General features: G+C 35.9%; 2 protein-coding genes and 1 pseudogene across 2 annotated transcripts; 2 read left to right on the top strand and 1 right to left on the bottom strand.

The window, feature by feature from the left end:
* Positions 1 to 389: 389 nt before the first annotated feature.
* On the top strand, positions 390 to 1903 carry LOC18043650 (protein STRICTOSIDINE SYNTHASE-LIKE 10). Its single transcript, XM_006436637.2, has 2 exons — positions 390 to 685; positions 1102 to 1903. The coding sequence occupies exons 1-2, from the start codon at positions 405 to 407 to the stop codon at positions 1853 to 1855; spliced, it is 1035 nt and encodes a 344-aa protein (XP_006436700.1). The 5' UTR covers positions 390 to 404; the 3' UTR covers positions 1856 to 1903.
* A 1680-nt stretch (positions 1904 to 3583) lies between these two features.
* On the top strand, positions 3584 to 5655 carry LOC18043649 (annotated as a pseudogene).
* A 994-nt stretch (positions 5656 to 6649) lies between these two features.
* Positions 6650 to 12350, bottom strand: LOC112099071 (phosphatidylinositol-3-phosphatase myotubularin-1-like). The gene is made up of 9 exons (XM_024186174.1): positions 12316 to 12350; positions 11783 to 11837; positions 11203 to 11372; positions 10090 to 10174; positions 9488 to 9709; positions 8955 to 9014; positions 8709 to 8773; positions 7509 to 7788; positions 6650 to 7243 (listed from the first exon to the last, which is right to left on the bottom strand). The coding sequence occupies exons 1-9, from the start codon at positions 12348 to 12350 to the stop codon at positions 6731 to 6733; spliced, it is 1485 nt and encodes a 494-aa protein (XP_024041942.1). The 3' UTR covers positions 6650 to 6730.
* Between the last annotated feature and the right edge of the window lie 9516 nt (positions 12351 to 21866).

Here is a 21866-nt window from a genome sequence, read left to right as displayed (position 1 = left end):
CTTTATTTACCATCATACTTTCCTTTTCTCTATAATATAATGAATTCTTCTTGTAATGCTATGTTAAATTATAATATGGTCTACACGTACGTGATAGGGCGATAAGGGATGATAAAAGAAAATAAATAAAATAATTTAATATAATAATTCCTATTTTAATAGGATTTATCTGCTTTACAATTTTATATTGTTATTGTTTTGATTATCCTAGTCTAGTTAACATTTGAGTTTACATTCAATCTGAATCCGTATCAGTTAAATAAATCAAAATCCTAATAGGTTTGAGTTTACATTCAATCTGAATCCGTATCAGTTAAATAAATCAAAATCCTAAACAGAAACCTATTAGGAAACAAGTATAAGTAATCACAACTACAAACTTACACTACTCTCACATTGCGATAATGAAAAACTCTCTCCTCATCATTTTCTTCTTTCTTGCCCTTACGCTTTCTCCTAGTTTCGGCTTACCTTCTAGTTTCGGCTTACCTTCTAATGCCAGCAGCAGCCGCAAAGGCAATCACCATCTTAAGCTTCAGCTTCCAGCCGGAGTAGTTGGCCCCGAAAGCCTTGCTTTCGACTGCAATGGTGAAGGGCCGTACGCCGGTGTTTCCGACGGTAGAATTCTCAAGTGGCAAGACTCAAAACTTGGTTGGACTGAATTTGCCATCACCACTCCATTCAGGTAAGAATTCGTATATATACATGTTAGTATGTAATTTATATCATTGCATGTTATTGTGTTTCAAAAAATTCATGTACATAGAAAAGGCTACGGTCGCATGTTATCGTTTTATATATACCCTACTATTATACAAATTTGAAGGGTCGAAGAGTTCTTATTAGATTTCTTTAAAATTGAAAAATGAAAATTACTCTAGCTAGGTCAGACCTCGAGTAAATAAATATATTGTCGTTTCGGTTTGAAAACACTAACATCTACGAAACACTTCACTATCTTATGTGCGATTCTTTTAACATCAGATATATTACTTTGATTTATTTGTATGTGCAATTTAACTAAATCTAGTTTACGAATTATTAATTTATTTCTTTTCAAATGTACCAACGGAATTTCAAATTTGCATGCGATTTGATTAGGCGGCTAAGGAGGATATGTGATGGCACAAGCAGCACGATTTTAGAACCCTTATGTGGGAGGCCGTTGGGCATTAAATTCAATCCTGTTACATGCGATCTTTACATCGCTGATGCATACTTTGGCTTGATGGTCGTCGGGAGAAACGGCGGCCCAGCGAAACAACTTGCTTCTTCAGCTGAAAGAATTCCCTTTCGCTTCACAAACGCCTTGGACATTGATCCCAATACCGGCGTTGTTTATTTTACCGACAGCAGCATGTACTTCCAAAGAAGACAGTACCCTATGCTGATCGAAAGCGGCGACAGAAGTGGAAGATTATTGAAATACGATCCTCGCAACAAACAAGTGACGGTTTTACGAAGGGGCTTAGCATTTCCAAATGGCGTCACCCTGAGTAAAGACAAATCATTTTTACTGGTTGCTGAATCAGATTCAAGGAGGATTCTAAGGTTCTGGGTTGAAGGTGAGAGCGTTATATATTCTCCGCAACCGTTCGCTCAAGTTGCTCAATTTCCGGACAACATCGAGACAGACAGGAACGGAGACTTTTGGGTTGCATTAAACACTAAGAGAGGAAATGACAAGACAGATCTTGTAGCGGTAAAGCTTGATGGCAGCAATGGCAATGTCCTTGATGTTTTAGAAGGAAATAAACAAAATGCACTTGATTCTGTTAGCGAAGTCGAAGAACATGGTGGATATTTGTACGCGGGATCTCCAGTGCAGCCTTACGTTGTTGTAATCAAGGCTTAGCTAGGCTTGATTCTTTTTGGTTCTTTTCATTCTTCTTTGTTCTTAACTTCTAACAATACAATAAACTACAGTTTTCTTTTTTCTTTTTTTTTTAATTGCATAAAATGAGTCATCCGTATTTTTGTTGAAATTTGCTTTAATTAGGCATATACGCATGAAATAAAAGCAAGCATGAAACTGTCATCACCATAAAATTGAGTTCAAAATAAATTCAGAAAGTTGATTATTTGAGAATCTTTATAGGAATTGGTTGTTTTGGATCTGAAAGTTGTTTATTTGAGAATCCTTATAGGAATTGATTATTTCGGATGCTAAAGCAAATCCCAAACTTGTTGTTATGATTATAAAACTCTGCTTTTCCGTAAACAGAAGAACCTAAAGTGCTAAACCCATTAGCATCTAAATTATATTCTGGCTCTGTGCAAAAAGTTCAAGAAGTGTATTCAAAGGTCTCGTCTGAATTTCATTTGAGCGAGTTGATAAGAATAATCAAAGAAACGCATACAGTCTTAATCTAAAGAAACAGTAATAATGAAATGAACTCAACATGCATAGTAATGTAGTACAATGCGGAGCTACCGAATAAATGTAACGGCTATTATCAATTTCCATCAAAGAGCTGATTAATATACATGTTCTTCTTCCCATTTTACAACTTTTATTTGGACCCTTCTATCCTTTGATCTTATCCTTAAGTTGGAGAGAACTCATGGCCCTCTGCTGAGTCATAAATCCATGTCATGTTGCTCATCACTAACGGCAGAGAGCAAAGCACCGATGATATCGTTACAAGATATTCATTGAAACAATTCGTCGAACAGTTTGATTTCTTTAACAAACAGTTGCCTCTACTCATTGCAGAGCAAGAAAATATTAAAATAATGAAATAGATCATTTGGATTACATAGGAAAGGCTAGCAAGCAATTCATTGTTAACTAATACTATAATTAAATAATAAAGAAACAATTAATATTATACCGACTGATTAACTTGAGAATTCTCCTACTCTCCGTTTAATATCAATGGCCTTGACAGCAAGGCAGTTTAACAAAAATAATTTAATAAAAAAACACCCACAGCACTATTAATATTAAGCAGTTGCGTAGCACAGTCCCACCATCTTAGCAGCAAATAATAGTGTTTTGTCATGTGACACAGTTATGCGTCCAAAGTGAAACTCTTAGTGATCCCACAATATAACCTCTTAAATTTAATATTAAAAATATTATTCGGTCCTATTATCTATATATCTATATAAAGTTACGACTGCTGATGTGACATCACCATTCCTCATCTTTTTATATTCTCTATTATCTAAAATATTGGTGGATATTCTTTGTACATGCCTCTTCATCTTTTTATTTAAATCCAACAATATGTAACCATTAATAATAATTAATTATAAGTCTTTTGAAACATTTATTTATTTTATTATACTAGCAATTAAACTTTAGTGGTTTAAAATACATCAATTAATTAACATAGGAAGAGAAGTTTTTTCATCTTCCCTCAACAATGCTACTAAAGCCTAATTTTAATGTCATAATCCCATATTTAATTATGCAACCTTTTATTTAATGGCTTTTGACTTCTTCAAACTCTCTAAACACTAAATATTTAAGATTTGTTGTGTTTGATTTTTTTTAATTATTTAACCAATATCCTCTTTAGAAAAATTCTTATATTTTATTGTTTGATTTATTTGAATTTTTGGTATTGTGTGCTTCATGGAGTACTTTTTGCTTCATGAGTTGAACAATGATAAAGATAATTGGATGATAAGGGTTAGGTTTTGTAGGATGTGAGAGTCTACTAATACTAAGAAGAATAGTGAATCTTTCTATTTAAATCCAATAATATATAATCATTAATAATAATTAATTATAAGTTTTGAAACATTCATTTATTTTATTATGCTAGTTCCACCATATGACAAACCACCATCAGACTATCCCACTACACATGTTACCTCCTCCCCCCCCCCCCAACAAAAAAAAAAAGATCCATTAAATTCAAGCCATTAAAGGCCTGAAGCTAAAAGGAGTTATAGAGATTTACAACCATTGTTTTTTCTCTCTCTTTTTTCTGTTAATAAAATGAATTCTTCCTGTGGTAAGAACCAAACCAAAGGAGTGGTCTGCATAAAACAGAATGATAAAGAAGAATAAGTAAAATAACATAGGATAGTTTTAGATTCTTGTATTTTTGTTGTTTTCATTACGCTAGTTTAACTAACGTTTGAGTTTACATTTAATCCGAATCCAAACCAGTCAAATGAATCAAAATCTTAAGTAGAAAATTATTAGAAAAAACCAACTAAAATAAATACCAATTTATATCAACGCCTCACAATTACACAATTCAAAAACTTACTTCTTTCGATTGCAATAATGAAAAACTCTCTTCTCATCGTTTTCTTTTTTCTTGCTCTTACTATATATATATATACATAGTTTCAGCTTACCTTCCAATGCTGGCCGCAGCCGCAACGGCAACCACCATCTTGAGCTTCAGCTTCCGCCCGGAGTAGTAGGTCCCGAAAGCCTTGCTTTCGATTGTAATGGCGAAGGGTCCTACGCCGGTGTTTCCGACGGTAGAATTCTCAAGTGACAAGGCTCAAAATTTGGTTGGACTGAATTTGCCACTACCACTCCATACAGGTAAGAATTTGTTTATAACGTGTGTGTGAATTTGTTTATAACATGTGTGTGTGTCTAATTTATATTATTGTATTATAGCATGAATTTACATGCACGCTCGTTATTGTGTTGTCCTATTATGTATAGCAAAGGTTATTGTTAGGGTAGCATTTTTACAGTGCTTCCTGTGCTGTTATAGCAAATTAAACGTCAAGAAGAGATTCTTAGGGTCCTTTAAGATTGAAAAAGAAAAAAAAAAACTCTAGGTGAGACTAACAAATTAATAAATAGTCGTTTTATTTTCAAAATACTCTCTAAATAGATATATAGCATTTCACTCTCTTATGTCCGATTCTTGTAACATCACATATAGGCTAGTAATGTTGTTAAATTTCTAAGATATAGATAGACCTCAAGCAGCTTTAGTTTCACCCAAATGTTCACTCATATGATAATTACAATGGCATAGAAAATGGAACAAAGGAAAAGAAATAAGAGTCTCACCATACATATTCTTTGCGCTTACAGGAATTTTTTATGCATTTTCTTCAGTTATGCTAACGGAATTTCAAATTTGTATCTGGCTTAATTAGGCGGCCTCGGAAGATATGTGATGTCTCGACCAACACAACTTTAGAACCTTTGCCAATGTGCATTAAATTCAACCGTGTAACATGTGATTTGTACATAGCTGATGCATACTTTGGATTGATGGTCGTCGGCTCGGCCCAGCGAAACAACTTGCTCTTCAGCTGAATCTCTTTTTGCTTTACAAATGCTTTGGCATTGATACCACTACCGGAGCTGTATATTTAATTGACAGCAGCATGTACTTTCAAAGGAGGCAATATTCTATGTTGATCGATAGTGGAGATAGAAGTGGGAGGTTGTTGAGATACGATACTTGCAGTAAAGTGCTGACAGTCCTACAAAGAGGCCTAGCATTTCCAAATGGCGTAACCCTAAACAAAGATAAATCATTCCTACCAGTTGCTGAATCGAATTCGATGAAGATTTTAAAATTTTGGATTCAAGGTGAGAGAGTTACATTCTCTCCGCAACCTTTTGCTCAGCTTTCGAAATTTCCAGGGTTAGCGAAGTTGAAGAACATGATGGATATCTGTCTGCAGGGTCTCCAATGCAGCCTTTCGTTGTTGTAATCAAGGCTTAGCTAAACTCGTTTATTTATTATGCATTGATTATTTGTGGTTCTCACATTTTGACAATACTGCAATTTTCATTTAAATCTTTTCAGGTGCATAAAATAAGTACTCTGTATTTTTATTGAAATTTTAATTAGGCATACATGGATGAACAAAAACCAAGCAAGAAATAGGCACCACCAAAAAGGAACCCAAAAGGTTAATTACCATCAGCAGTCGCACTTACTCCTTGCACTGGGGAGTCGAGAACAAAATTTATCTTCAATCTAAAAAGTGAGCAAATTTTGAAACCAGAACATAATTAAAATGAAATGGATGTGAATTTTTTTTATTTATATTACATTTATAGGCACTATTATAAGCTAAAGTAAACCCATATTCGATAACAAAAGTTAACAATTTTTCTACGTTGCGATCAAATCAAATCCGATCCGATCAATATTTGATTAATTTGGACTGAGAAAGTACATAATGATTCTAGGATTAATGATTCGCTACTCACTAGACTAAAGACGCTGATAAAATAACTAAAACGTTTCTACTCCTGTTTGAGATGAAATAACACTTAAACGAAGCAAAAGCCATAACCCACATGTCAAAAGCATTAACAAAAAGAGACAGAGAAAGTTATCTCAAGGGAGCTTATTTTCTAAATACAAAACTGTATCAAAATCAGTTTGTTGTACATGGATGCTGTCAAAACATTTGTCACAGCAATTAACTATTCATAAAACTGTACACAAACTAATTTTATTCCGGAAAAGAATGGCTATGCGACATGCTATTTTTGAATCTAAATGAAAATATATTTGAACCTGGGCAACTATAATTTGCAACCACTTCCGAGTGCATTATTCTGAGTTTTCTTGCTCCAAGTCCACAGCTAACTCTATATTTCCTCTGTACAAATCCGAGACCCATCCAAAAAGTAAGGGTCGATCTTTCATGAATTGCCTTCATGTTTCCACCAACAGAAAGTTCTAAAGGAATCTTTGGATGCTTTAGGAATAAGCATTAAGCTAGACATGAAAGCCGATGGTTCAACTCATGTGTAGCTCAAATCCAGAAAATATCATTCAGACTGAAAATAACTATCATAAATAGAAAGCCGATCAAAAGCATCAAAGTTTGCTTTTAGTCCAACAAATTGACTGCCCAGCTGAGCACAACCAGCATCTGGCCAACGGCAGCCCCCATCCCCTGTGCGTAATGGACACAAAGCTTCACACACCCGACCAATTGGATTGCTGGAAACAACATCATCCATTACGGTGACTGAAACAGAGAAATCTGATTTCTCATCATACTGTAAACTGCCATCAGATACTCTTTTTGAAGCGGACATTTTCAGTGGACTCTCAGTTGTACTACCTTCAAAGTCAACAGTACAATCACCACTGCTAGAAAATTGAACCTTGCATCCTAATGATTGAACGGCTCGATTTATGGCTTCACTTTCCTTGCTGGCCCTATTGGCTACATTCACAGCCTTGCTCCTGAGTTGCTTCTCCTTTCTTAACTCTGCAGTTTGTGATTCCATAGCAATCATGGTTTCTTTAGCTTTCTTTTCCGCTAACTCTTTTGCCTGCCAGGAATTTTAATCGAGTCAATACTATTTACAAACCCTCTATAAATTAATTACAGTAAAAAAAAGACGAGGACAGTCAGTTCATTGTCATTTAGGATAATATGAACAAGTGAGGGGTTCCATTAACCAATAGAAAAAAACCTTTTATTGTTGTCTATCACCCGAAAGGAGGGTAAATTTCATATTTTCCAATTGTCTAAATCCATATTGTCTAGTACAACACAAAATTGCACCTGTAGAACAGAAGGAAAAATTTCCTTACCTTCTTCAGTTCAGAGAACTTTATAGCCATGTCCCTACATTGAGCTTCAAGCTCCCCAGTTTGGGCTTCGGTAGGACAAGCCCAGCGCAGATGGAATTGAGGCCACAAAGTTGGGGCTAAAGCTGCAGCCGGAGGTAAAAGAAGACCATTATGTTTCAGCGGATCATAAAAGAGGTTATAGTGAACATGACAGCTTCCTGCCGAAGAACGCAAATCAGCCAGATATGCCCACAAGTACCCACATGCTTCAGCAACAACACATTGCTGCCTCTCCTTTTCACTGAAAATTAAGACTAACAAATCAGATAATTCTAAAACTTTCTCAGCAGTGCCTTGAGAGTTAAACTGTTCCATTCCAATTTGTTTGTATATGTTTCCATACAGCTACAATATTATATAATTGGAAAAAATAAGTAAACAAGCTGATTTTGTACCAGCAAATATAAACATCATTCATAAGAATGCCTGTACCAGTTATACATGTTCATTAATAAAACAGCAACTTCAGGGGATGAAATGTAGCAAAATTTCTCTTTGACCAGTAGTTCCTGAGATTATACAACATACTTATGAAGTAAAAGAAACATCCAAACCATGCTGACAAGCTAAAAACATAATGATGTCAATTTAACAAAAATTACAAGCTAACTTAAAATACAACCTTTTAATCCATTATACTTAGATTTATCTGTATAGTTTGTTAATGCTTCCTTCTGAACAAATTGTATCATTTATACTCTTAATCCTTCTCAAACTCTATAACTTTTGCAGCAATTTTTCTTTTTTTTTTTTAATTGACAAAAACAAAAGACCATTATACTTTTAAATATAACGGTTCCACTATGTAATAATCACATCAAGAATTCCTAATTTTTTCTCATCCTTTCTACTTCGAAAGAGAAAAATTAAAAAAAAAAAAGATTTGAACCTCAGACTTGTATCGATTTAACTTTTCATTTCCCTTAACTAAAGATTTAATCAAAAAGACCAAGCCCCTGGGCATGTAAAACCATCGCACTGCAGGAAAAACAATAGAAAAGGAAAAAGAGAGAACTTAAAAAAGCAGCTCTTTAGGACAAATTACTGGCTAAGTCCTGCTGTTATCCCAATAGTCATAACAGATGAAGTAAATGCATGCCAGGTACCACAGCTTTTATTGGAATAGGATCCACCCCACTGCTTGTATTAATGTGAAACTACCTGTTGCACAAGAAGTTTCCAAAGCGACAAGAAAGCACACAGTCCAAGAAATCCACCAGAAAAGCCTGGATACGAAAGAGCAGAAAAGTCAACAATTGGTTTTCTCTGGAAAGGATATGAAACAATGAAGAGAGAAGGGGGAAAAAAATGGAAAGAAAGAAAACATTTCACCAGCACATTCAAGTTTAATGATGGGATATGTTACAGAATAAGAAATTCATTTCACATATAGAAGAAAATACATACCGACGAGAACTCAAAGGCAAATGGATACATCCGCATTAATTGTGAAACACAATCAACCCACTGCAGAAACAAATTCACACACCAGATCATTAATTTTTCATCAGACAAACTTATAACACAACTAGAAAGCTGAAGTCCTCGCACAGTAGAGCCAAAGGCATGGAAGAGGAGGACCTCAAGGCAAGCTAGTGTTTATACAGGATTGAGCAGCTACTTAATGAAGTGCGCTAAGAACTTGAGCTTTTGGGTCACAAGGTTTCTCTAACATGGTATCAAAAGATAACGTCTCAAGTTAAATTTCCACAAGGGCAAACTCAATTTTAATTATTTAAATTTCAATTCTTTGGTTCATTTTCGAGCTCTCCTGTATCTAAGCCCATCTGCAAGCTCGTCTTAGTCAACATTTCACATGATGCATGTTAAGATTTGTTTTTCATGCCCTTATCGGTTTAAGCTTTTGAATTTTGAAAATATTAATTAAATGAAGATTCTACTAACGACTCAATAGTTAAACTAAATATTAATGCAAGAACCTGCAAAAATATGGGAGAATAGTTGTTATGTGCATGAGAAGAACCAGAAGCTTGAGGTGCTAATGAACCAGACGATTGGCGCATGGGTGATGACGGAAAACTCCCAGTAGAGGACTGCCTACATAATTCAAAAGATATATCACCACTTCCAGAGAGGGTTGGCATTCCCACACGATCCGAAAATGGATGGCCAAATGCTAGCCAATCTTTTTCAACAAGTGCCTGCACCAAGAAAAAAGATTTTCTAATTTATGAGTCACATCACGCATCACACTGAGTGCATTACTGAAGAGCAAGGCAAATGATATCCATGTTACCATCTCATATGGATAAAGACAAATAAGAACGGTACAGCAACCCAAGAAGAAAATAAAATATAAGCAAAGAAAAAAAAAATCAATGCTAACACTTGATTCTGAGACAGTAAAATTAAAATGGGAAAAAAATAAACTAAAAGGGCCACAAAAAAACTATGCATGCAACAAAAGAGTTCCCACATTGCCTCTCATACTAGATTATTTAAGAACATCTTGGCAGAAACATCAGAAAAAAAGATCTTAAGACTGCCAATAAGAGCTAAAGTTTCAAGCATAAAAATGTACCTGAAATCCAGCGAATGTTCGATAGTATGGATCAAGTAACAAATTAGCAAGTGCAACCAACTCAGTTGTTCTATCCCAACCATCACTGCATAACACAAAGGGAAATGAACATGTTAGACACCAAAATACAAAAATGTTAAAAAAGGCCAATAAAGGCCAATTTTAGGGAAACACTAGAAATACAAATTTTCCATTTTGTTGAGTGTCAACAAAACGTTTTCATTTTATTAATCTTTAACACATCAAAATAGGAATTACCTAGGACTTCAAACAGGAAATCTCTAATATCTATCCTGATTACAGAAGTAGGCGAAATTGCAAAACAAATTCCTGTCTCTTGCTCTCTCTATCTCGCAGCTCTCTAAATGGTGGAATAAAAAGTTATTTGGATTAAACTCAACTCACTCTAAATTAGGATGTGTTTGGGAAAAAATTTGCTAAGCTAGCAAAGCCCAGCTACAAGTGTTACCAAACCCTTTAGTAGCTGGGCTTTGCACCACACTTCCAAACGGGCTATTAATTACACAAGTTCATAGACAACTTTAACATCATCGTAATCACTCCAATCTAAAGCTCAGTTTGAGAACTGGATTTTTATCCACCTCTCTTCGTCTTCAAAGATTGCTGCCAGCAATCCATGAAAAACTCCTGGAGTAGACCTACGTAAAAATACACAATTTTTGACAAAGAGCCCTCCCAAGTTCACATATGAAAACAATGGATTGGTCATTATACCTTGCTGACCAGAGTTTCAGATAAAAACAACTTAAAAGAAAATAAACAAACAAATAAAGAAATGATACATGACGAGGTCCTTTCTAAATCATCCTGTCTGTCATCCAAGTCAAATAGAAAATTCTATAAATGTAACCTAACCCTGTCTTTGCATATATGATATAAACCAGAAATAAGGAATCTAAAAATTGCATATATCTAGAAATATGACTCAATAGCCAATCAAGAATTTGTTTAAGTATTTATAGTTGTTATGAAGCAAAGCTTACATAACTAAAAATTCAAAATGTCAAACTTTTCTGAGCAGAAACTGAAATATTTTTATCCATTTCTAGCAATGACCAGTCCAGGAAGTTATGACATCAAAAAACTTCCGACCTGCAATGTACTAGCACAGAAGCTGATTCTAAAGCGATTCGTGCAGCAATCCAAGCTGAACCAGCCAGGATACTCTGAACATGTATTAACCAACCACTGTCTCCAAGGGTTGATACTGAAGCTGACATACTGCCTAGATTGCCCCCACCCCATGTCCAACCACCATGTCTCTGTCAATAAAATTGGAAAATGGCATAAACAGATGTTCAAAGGATAACAGTTATCCAAAGTTCAGCAGACAGACATTTAAAAAACCTTAACAATTCAACCTGAGGATATCCACCTTGTAATGCTTTCAAAAAAAAAATGAGGAATTTGAACATTTATACAGACTGAGCATTGAGCAAATGACTCAAATTAAAAATACCATAAACGAGTAATGTGACAAGGTTCCAACTCAACATGAGAGGAACTGTGAGGTAATAATGTTCCTAGAACTGCAAATGCTCTTCATAAATTTGTGTTAAGCATGTTGCGGCTGATGTCAGAAGCAAACTTTTTTTTTTCTCAGCATTCGTGACACCGATTAAAAGAACTTAAGATAAGAAAAGAAAAGATCTTCATAGGTCCCATGACTAACCAAGAATGATGACATTCCATCAAACGATGTGGTGCCATGAGTGTCTAAGTAGTCTCTCAACCCCGATAAAATTCGCGCAGTTCAAAAACATGAAATCGCCAGGCACCATCAAGGAGGTTCAAAGCTTGGCAGGCCGGGTAGCTGCCCTAAGCCGCTTTATCTCCAAGGGTACAGACCGGTGTAAGCCCTTTTTCAAAGCTTTAAAGACCGGCAAGAAGCTCCAATGGACACCTGATTGCGAAGAGGCTTTCCAAGAACTGAAGGGGTACCTCGTGAATGCTCCACTACTTGCCAAACCTGAGCTGGGAGAGGGGTTTCTGTTGTATCTCGCCGTATCCGAGCATGCCACTAGCTCCGTGTTACTCCGAGAGGATGATAATGGGATACAACGACTTATTTACTACACTAGTAAGGCTATGGTTGATGCTGAAAAAAGGTACCCCACCTCTGAAAAGATCGTTTTGGCATTGGTTGTCTCCGCACGGAAGCTCAAACTATATTTTCAAGCTCACACCATTGCAGTCGTCACTAACCTTCCCCTCCGGCAAATCCTCCAGAAGTTAGACATGTCCGGAAGGCTTCTCCGATGGTCCCTCGAATTAAGCGAGTTTGACATCATCTTCAAGCCTCGATCGGCGACTAAAGCCCAAACCATCACTGATTTCATTGCGGAATTTGCCAATGACTTAAGTGGTAAAGGTGATCTGAGGTACCTGTCAAATACCCCATCCACCGACGAAGGGGGACATGTCTGGGAAATATATGTAGATAGTTCCTCTAACTCACACGGAAGTGGTGCGGGAGTTATTATAATCGACCCGAACAAGGTGAAAATATACTACGCTTTGCAATTTGGATTCAAGGCTTCACACAACGAAGCTGAATACGAGGCCATTATAGCAGGGTTGAGGATGTCAAAGGCTTTGAGAGCAAAGAGGGTACACATCAAGAGCGATTCCCAGTTGGTGGTAAGCCAAATTACCGCACAATATCAAGCGAAAGAGGAAAACATGAAGGGGTACCTCGGAAAAACCAGAGAATTGATGTCCCAATTTTGCGAGGTTAAGGTGGAAAAGGTACCCTAACTGGAGAACAGCGAAGCCGACACCCTGGCAAAAATGGCGTCCCTTAGTGTAGCTCAGTCAGCTGGCCCCATCACGACAGAACACATACCCGCCCCCAGCATTGATCTCCTAGAGCCGTTGGAAGTATGATTACTATCTAACGAGGTACTTTGGATGGAGCCTATCATAAGGTACCTCAAGGACGGAGACCTCCCCTCAGATAAAAGTGAAGCAAGAAGACTAAAGTATAAAGCCACGCGGTACTGCCTGATCCAAGATACCCTATACAGAAGAGGGTTCACTCTTCCTTACCTTAAATACTTGGGAAGTGATAAGGCCGAGTATGTCATGAGGGAGATACATGAGGGGATTTGTGGCAATCACTATAGAGCACAATCACTGGCGCAAAAAGCTCTCCATCAGGGGTACTACTGGCCTACCATGCGGGAAGATGCCAAGAATATGGTACGAAGCTGTGACAAATGCCAAATGTTCGCCAGGGTACCCCACCTACCCCTAGAGAAACTAACCGTTATATCTTCCCCTTGGCCCTTCGTTATATGGGGAGTGGACCTCATTGGCTCGTTACTTACCGGGAAGGGGCAAGCAAAACATGCAATCGTGGAGGTAGATTATTTCACAAAGTGGGCGGAAGCGGAGCCACTAACAAGCATCACAGAAAGGAAAACCACGGAATTCATTTGGAAGAACCTCATTTGCAGATTTGGGATCCCCTATGCAATTGTTAGTGATAACGGCAAGCAATTCGATAATGAAAAATTTCGAAGTTTTTGTTCGGAGCTTGGGATAGCCAATCAATTTGCTACACCTGCCCATCCCCAATCTAATAGGCAAGTCGAAGCCGTTAACAAGATTATCAAAGGTATCCTGAAGAAGAAGCTAGAAGAAAGAAAGGGAGCATGGGCAAACGAGCTACTTGGGGTTCTGTGGGCCTACCGGACTACTCAAAACACTTCCACCTGGGAGACCCCTTTTTCCCTCGCATTCGGTGTTGACGCAGTGATTCCAGTGGAAATTGGGATACCCTCTCACAGAGTTGAATACTTTGATGAGGCCGAGAACACCTCCTTGATTGCTTCCAACCTTGATTTGGTGGCCGAAAAAAGGGCTAGAGCAGAATTGAGGACAACCATATATCAGCATCGCAGTTTGGGTCTATATGAAAAAAGGGTACGCCCTCGATCCTTTAAGAAATGAGACTTGGTCTTGAGAAGGGTAACTCAGAACATTAGGGTACCCTGCGAAGGCACTTTTGGGGCAAATTGGGAAGGACCTTACCGCATCAACAAACCCGTTAGGTCAGGTGCATACAGGCTACTCCACATGGATGAGACAATCGTGAGGCACCCCTGGAATGCTGCAATGCTACTGAAATATTAGTAAAGGACAGTGTCTTAACCTTTAGTATGTTGCTGCTATTTCCTTTCTTTAATATTTTTGTGTGGTATGCCAAATGGGGTACCCAAAACGCCCTATGTGAAATGCAAGTAACGCAACCCAAGAGGGGGGGTGAATTGGGTTTTTAAAAATAATGCAATACGATTCACACAATAAATCAATCTAACGCCTTAATGAAATAGAGAACAATAAATTCAAATAAGCGTAAAAATAAAAGAGCAAGGGAAGAGAAAAACAAACACGTGTATTTTACGTGGTTCGGCAATCCCTGCCTACGTCCACATCTCCAAGCCAACCTAGCTCGAGGATTTCACTATCCAAGCCTCCCAAGGCTTCAAGTTTTTACAATTGACTTCCAAGGTGTCAATGAACCTTTGCAACTAAGAGATTATCTCCCTAATCTCTTCACCCCAAGTGTTTCCCACACTTACACACTCACAATTTGATAAGAAATGAAAATTACAACAAAAACTCTCTTTAAGAGTGGATATGCAACTAATAGCTCAATAATGATTCAATCAATGATGATTTGCGTTTTGGAAGCTCAATATATGTTGTATGATCTTATATTTGCTTGCATTGATCCTTAGAATGAAGTTTGAGTTGAATTTTTATAGTGAAAGCCCAAAAATTAGCCGTTATAGGTAAATTCTTGCGCCCAAGCGGTTAGCCGCTTGATTATCCGGCTAGCCGCTTAGGAACAGTGATATTATCGTTATTTTTGAATTTTACTACAGTAACACTGTTAACTGAAATTATACTTTGGCCCAAAACTTTCTATAATTATACTATAGCCCAAAACGTCATAAAACTTTACAAATAGGTCCAATTTCAGAACTTCCTAAGAATAGTTGTTTTTCCCAAACTTTTTGAAATTATGATATGGCCCCAAAGATTTTATTATTTCGCACAAAGGTCATTTTCCCCATATTTTTCAAAGTTCTCAAAACCTTTCACTTTAGACCAAAATATTCATAAATTATAGTATGGCCCAAAACATTTCAAATGTTTGTAAAAACGTCCAACTCTGAAATTTAATACTTATTAAAATCAAAGATTTCAAATCTTAGCATTTAAGTCCAAATTACTTAAATCCACAAAATACTTTACTTTATAAAAATAAAACCTTTTAGTTTATGAAAAGTATTTAATTAAATTAATCTCTTGACCTTCTCAAATGCTAAATCATGCATCAATTAAATCATACCAGCTTTACAAGAATTTATCGCACTAATTTGTTCGTTGAGCTCTAAACTATATTCTTGATGTCGTCGTTGTCCGTTGAGTGTCTTCAATCTTGATTTCACTTGATTCACTTGCATAAATATTATCCTTAAAAAACTAGTGAAAATGTGAAATATAATATTTATTAAATTACTTAATACACATGTTTGTTATCATCAAAATTACATTATGTATAGCCTTTTAGGCTAACAATCTCCCCCTTTTTGATGATGACAAACATCTCATGTATTTTGACATTAAACTCCCCCTCAATACATGGCATACATGACTTCAACTTATAAATCAAATTCAAAACAAAAACTCCCCCTGAATATTTGATTTAGATAATTTGAAAGCTCCCCCTTAATATTTTAAAACCATGCATAAATACTTGTAATACAAAATATGTATTACATGTCTTCATATTCAAAATTCAAAATAATATTCAAAATTCAAATACATGACTTCTCCCCCTTCATCATCAAAATTACTAGAAATGTATGCTAAGACTGAAAAATTTAACCAAAATGACATTATCAAAAACTTATCATATTTATTTTCCACTGTAAAAAATAGATATATGCAATTTGAAACAAGATCACCAAAAATAATTCAATGAAGATATTACCAATTTTGGGCGAGCAAAAATTTCGGTGGAGTCTCCCCTTAAAAATGAACAAATCCTCAAATACACAATGTGGTTAAAAACACTTCCATATAAGCTTAAACAAGTAACACAAACCAACAACTCCACCAAGTCATCAAGCAACACATAAAAATTAAGCATATAATTAACCAAAGAGTTATAATATTATAGGAATCCGAAAACATTATCCAAATATAACATATCCGAAGATCAAATAACAAACATCCTTAATCCACAAATTAAAAACAACATATCCAAATATCAAATAACAAGATGTCATCCGGAAATGAAAAAACAACAATGCATGAAGAAATGTAGTGCAGAGTGACAAATAAAAAAAATAAAAAAAAAATAAAATAGAGTGCTAAGGAGATGGTGGATGTAATGAAGAGGATGGTGGTGGAAATCCAAGAGCTGCAAAAAGTTGATGCTGGCCATCAAGAAGCTGTTGTTGTTGAGCAAAGAGATGCTCTCGCTCGGAAATGGACTGAAGTTGAAAAGCTTCAAGCATAGACTGAAGTTTGTCTTGCCGCTCAGAAAGTGAATCCACTTTAGTTAACAGCTGCTGCAACAGATCCTTAGAGGCAGCTGAAGTAGAGTGGGAAGGGCCCTCGGAAGGTGGAGGATGTGAGAGATATGGAGCACTAAGATCGGGAAGCAAGTGTGGGAGACGGACATCGTTAAAGAAACGATGATCTCTAGGAGCAATGTCCCCAACCATTTTGTTTCTGTTATCTTTACGCCATTGATCATCGCTCCAATAATAACCCAAATTAGCAATTGATTCATCGCCTAATTCCCTTGAATTCAAGGAGATTGGCTCGGTTATAGGGACACGGAAATACTCTAGAATTCGGGTAATAATGCTAGCATATGGAAGGGATCTTTTGGCTAAGTTGGGAGTACTAAGCATGTGATGAAGGATAATATACCCAATATTTAGCACCCTCTCCTCTAGAATGCAGTCCAAAATGGCTACATCTAAACGACTAACTTCATCCGCATGACCGGCCCTAGGAGTAATCAATGATGAAGAACATAATGAAGGATTCGAGTTTGAAGAGGTAAGGCTTTAGATTTCAAAGGTGAGTTACAGAACGCAGTGGACAAATCACGCCGTCGACAAATTTTTCGAACGGCATTTTCAAGGGAAAACCAAGGTTGTTTGATTTTGGCTCTAGCACTATATATTTCCAATCCCTCATTTGGAGTGCCAAGGATAGAATTTAGCAAAGCAACATCAAATTCAATGTGAACTCTCCCAACATTAGTAACAATTCTATTTGACAATTCTGTATCCATATTCAAATAGAAAACCTTGACTAAATTTTCATAGTAAGGATCATTAACGACCAACACATTCTTCCATCCCATAGCAATAAGTAAATCTTTAAGAGATTTATCACAAATTTCTAAATTCTCCATATTACTGAGATTGACAAAATAAGGAGTAATGACCGACCTTGTCTTGAAATTGTCGAGAAAATGTTTTCGAAGTTGGAGTCATGGAAAATGAATCAACATAAAGTTCGAATAATCTCCATGATCATCCTTACGCTTCTTGGCCACGTCTTTTCCCTTGGACTTGTCACCACCCGCCATTGTTGGAAGAAAAAAAGAGCTTAAAAATGCAATTTTGGGTTTAACAAAAATTGAGTGAAATGGATTTATTTGAGGCAAGAAAATTAATCCTAGAGATGAATGAAGCTAATTTATGATGTAGAGTGAATTAAAAATGGGCTAAAGGAAGCTTGAAAATGAAGAGAGAGAAACGGGTAGAGTGAGAATTTTTGATTTTGGGTTTTATGTGGAGAGTTGATGAAATGTTGTTTTGAGAGTGAAAATTGAAGGAGTAATGGTTGAATAATGAGTTGGATGATTGATTTTAACAAGAAAATGAGTGAAAGATGAAGAAATTTGAGAAAAAAAATGGAGAACACTATTCACGCGTGAATGAAATGAGGATAGAATGATGAAGAACAAGTGAAGAAATCATGATAGAGAAGGGTTTAATGAAGATGAAATGCATGGGTATTAGTTTGAATGGTTGATTTGGGCATAAAAATGGATGAAAAAAGAAGAAAATGGAAGTGAAAATGGATGGGTTGCTCACGGTTTTGAGTGAAAGAGAGAGCATGTGCAGAAAATTAACAAAGAAAGAAGAAGAAGCAAAAAAAATATGCCCAACCCGTGACCCAAGCGGCTAGCCGCTTGCTCTCGGGTTGGGGACAGTTTCCAAGCGGCTAGCCGCTTGGAACAGGCGGCTAGCTGCCTGGTTGCTGTCCAGCTACACTCAAGTTGATTTCCGGCTAATTTCGATCAATTCCATGACCATTTTGTGATCCCGAAACATCTCAAGAGCCAATTTAATGCATGATTCATGATTTTAAACATCTAAAAGATGATTAATTCAAACAAATAATCCATCCAACAATCATATATTCATGAAGCACATAAGCATTCAAAAATTAATAAATCAAACACCACATATATCTAACTTGCTCAAACACTTCATAAACATTAATAATCATCAAGCAAACGATTTTAATAGATTCAATAACATAAATAGAGATGTTAATGCGAAAATTTCATCATCCCAAGTTCATGCCGAATTTTTGAAAATTGTGCTTCGCAAAGGGGTTTTGTAAAAATATCGGCAAGTTGTTTTTCCGTAGAGATAAATTCTAATGCAATATCACCTTTTTGAACATGATCTCTCAAGAAATGATGCCTAATCTCTATATACTTGGTTCTAGAATGCTGAATGGGATTCTTTGAAAGATTTATGGTGCTAATATTATCATACTTGATAGGAATTTGTTCAAGATTAATACCTTAGTCTCTAAGTGTTTGTTTGATCCAAAGTGCTTGTGCACAACAACTACCTGCGGCAATATATTCCGCCTCAGTAGTTGAGAGTGCCACCGAATTTTGTTTCTTACTAAACCATGAAACAAGTGAATGACCAAGAAAATGGCAAGTTCCACTAGTACTCTTCCTATCGACCTTGTGACCAGCAAAATCGGCATCCGAATAATAAGTTAAATCTTGCACACAAACATACACTAAACATGATATCGGGTCTACTTGCGGTTAAGTAAAGTAAGGATCCAATCATACCTCGATACTTTTTAATATCAACCTCTTTACCTTTTTCATCTTTATCAAGCTTGATTGTTGTACTCATTGGAGTATTCTTGGTATTTGATTCATCAATACCAAATCTCTTGAGCAAGTCTTTGACGTACTTAGCTTGGTTGATGAAGATCCCCTCATTGTTTTGTTTGATTTGAAGTCCAAGAAAATACTTCAATTCTCCCATCATGCTCACATGTGTTTCTAAGTGATGATCTATTTGTGATACCTCTTGAAGGATCACCTAATATTAAATCCTTAGGATGAGAGGAAACATACATCCACTCCTTGGGGAGTGTTTGAGAACTACCTTCTTGTTGCTCTAGCTCCATATTTGTTTGTTCTTCTTGTCTATCCTCTTGATTTTCTTGTGGTGCATGCTTTTGAATCTCTTTTGATGATTCTTCTTGTAACTCTCCATCTGTATCATCATTAACAACTCATTTCTCCGCAGAAGAGGGGTTAGATTCATCAAACGTAACATGCATGGATTCTTCCACAACTAAAATTCTTTTATTATAAACTCTATAAGTTTTGCTTGAGTTTGAATACCCGAGAAAGATGCCAACATCAGATTTTGGATCAAATTTACCAAGATTATCTTTTGTGTTTAAAATAAAACATTTGCATCCAAAAACTTTGAAATAACCAATATTGGGTTTTCTATCTTTCCAAAGCTCATAGGGAGTTTTATTAAGATGAGGTCTAATCAACACTCGATTTAAAACATAACAAGCGGTGTTGACGGCTTCGGCCCAAAAATAATTTGGTAATGCATTTTCATTTAACATGGTCCTAGCCATTTCTTGAATAGACCTATTCTTTCTCTCAACAACTCCATTTTGTTGTGGAGTCCTAGGTGATGAAAATTGATGCTCAATGCCAAAATCATTACAAAAATTTTCAAATGCATGATTTTCAAACTCTCCACAATGATCACTTCTAATACAAGTAATAGAATAACCCTTTTCATTTTGAACCTTTTTACAGAAAATTCTAAATGCATTAATGGCATCAACCTTATTAGCTAAGAATAATACCCATGTGTATCTAGAATAATCATCTATAATTACAAATGCATAAAATTTGCCACTTAAACTAGCATATCTAGAGGGTCCAAACAAATCTATGTGAAGTAATTGAAGAGGTTTTAAAGTAAAGATATGATTCTTGTTTTTGAAAGAGGTTTTGATTTGTTTTCCAAATTGACATGCTTCACAAATTCTATCCTTTTGAAAACCAATTTTTGGAAGACCTTTAACTAAATCGTTTTTCGAAATTTTTGAAATTAAATCTATGCTTGCATGTCCTAGTCTTTTATGTCATAACCAACCATCATCATGCAATGCCCAAAAACATTTATCATGAGTAGATGCACATTCTATATCAATCGTGTAAACATTGCCACATCTATTTCCCATAAACAAAATTTTCTCATCACATGCATTCTCAATAACACATCTTGATTTATCAAAAACAACTTTATAACATTTGTCACATAGTTGACTAATGCTAATCAAATTGTGTTTCAAATTTTCAACCAAACACACATTTTCAATTAGAGTTGAAGAAATTTTACCAATATTTCCAATTCCGAGAATTTTTCCTTTTGAGTTATCTCCAAATGATACATTTCCACCATTTTCGATTTTGGTGAAACTTGAGAACCATGCATAGTTTCCGGTCATATGCCTAGAACATCTGCTATCCAAGTACCATTTATTTTTCATTTTCTTCAAGCCCTGCAAAGAAAATCTTATGTCTTAGGTACCCAAACCTTTTTGGGTCATTGATTGTTAGCAACGGTTCCTTTTGGAACCCACACACATTTGACACCATTATATGCATTCCTTTTTACGGGACATCTATATTTCATGTGACCATTTTGATTATAATAATGACAAACAATCTTATTATTATTTGTGGAGGTAGCTTTAACAAAATAATTCTTATAATACTTTTGCTTCAAGTTAGGCTTATACCCAAGTCCTCCTTTATCAAAAACACATTTTTGGGAGTTAAGCATGTTATCCAACATCTTTTGCCCATTTGTAAATTTTAGAACAACATTACTAAGTTCAATATTCTTTTTCTTGAGCATTTTATTTTTCTTTTTCAAATCATCTACATGTGACTCTAAATGCTCATGTGAAGTGCTAGATTTTTCATTTGATAATGCAACTCTATTATGCAAGGTTTTATTCTCTAATTCTAATCCTTTAATCTTCTCATTCAATGACTTATTGCATTTTTGCATGTCATCCTTTTCATTTGTAGATTCTAGCAATTTCTTTTTAAGGCATGCATTCTTTTTACCAATTTTCATCAACTCATCATGCATTTTTTAAAAGCATCATACAATTCATCATAGGTTGGATCACTTACCTCATTGAGATCATCATCATCTCCTAGTGCCATAAGTGCTAGGTTTGATACTTCTTGCGACTCATCTTCGTCACTTGAATCTTCATTGCTATCATACCAAGTAGCAACCATAGCTTTCTTCTTGAGTTTGTTGAGAAGTGGGCATTCCGATCTTATATAGCCGGGGCTTCTGCATTCATAGCATATGATTACCTTTCTCTTCTCCTTTTGG

This window comes from Citrus clementina, unplaced genomic scaffold (genome assembly GCF_000493195.1).
Source record: "Citrus clementina cultivar Clemenules unplaced genomic scaffold, Citrus_clementina_v1.0 scaffold_4, whole genome shotgun sequence".
In the NCBI taxonomy this organism is placed as follows: Eukaryota; Viridiplantae; Streptophyta; class Magnoliopsida; order Sapindales; family Rutaceae; genus Citrus; species Citrus x clementina.
Note: the sequence above shows the minus strand (reverse complement) of the source record. Positions and strands in the feature narration are given on the sequence as shown.

Excerpts from the sequence above, each read along its gene's own strand:
- LOC18043650 (XM_006436637.2), top strand. The coding sequence starts at position 405 with ATGAAAAACTCTCTCCTCATCATTTTCTTCTTTCTTGCCCTTACGCTT. Across the intron at positions 686-1,101 it reads GCCATCACCACTCCATTCAG|GCGGCTAAGGAGGATATGTG; the intron begins GTAAGAATTCGT and ends CGATTTGATTAG.
- LOC112099071 (XM_024186174.1), bottom strand. The coding sequence starts at position 12,350 with ATGTCTAACTTCTGGAGGATTTGCCGGAGGGGAAG. Across the intron at positions 9,710-10,089 it reads GAACATTCGCTGGATTTCAG|GCACTTGTTGAAAAAGATTG; the intron begins GTACATTTTTAT and ends TTCTTGGTGCAG. Across the intron at positions 9,015-9,487 it reads ATTCTCCCATATTTTTGCAG|TGGGTTGATTGTGTTTCACA; the intron begins GTTCTTGCATTA and ends TTGTTTCTGCAG.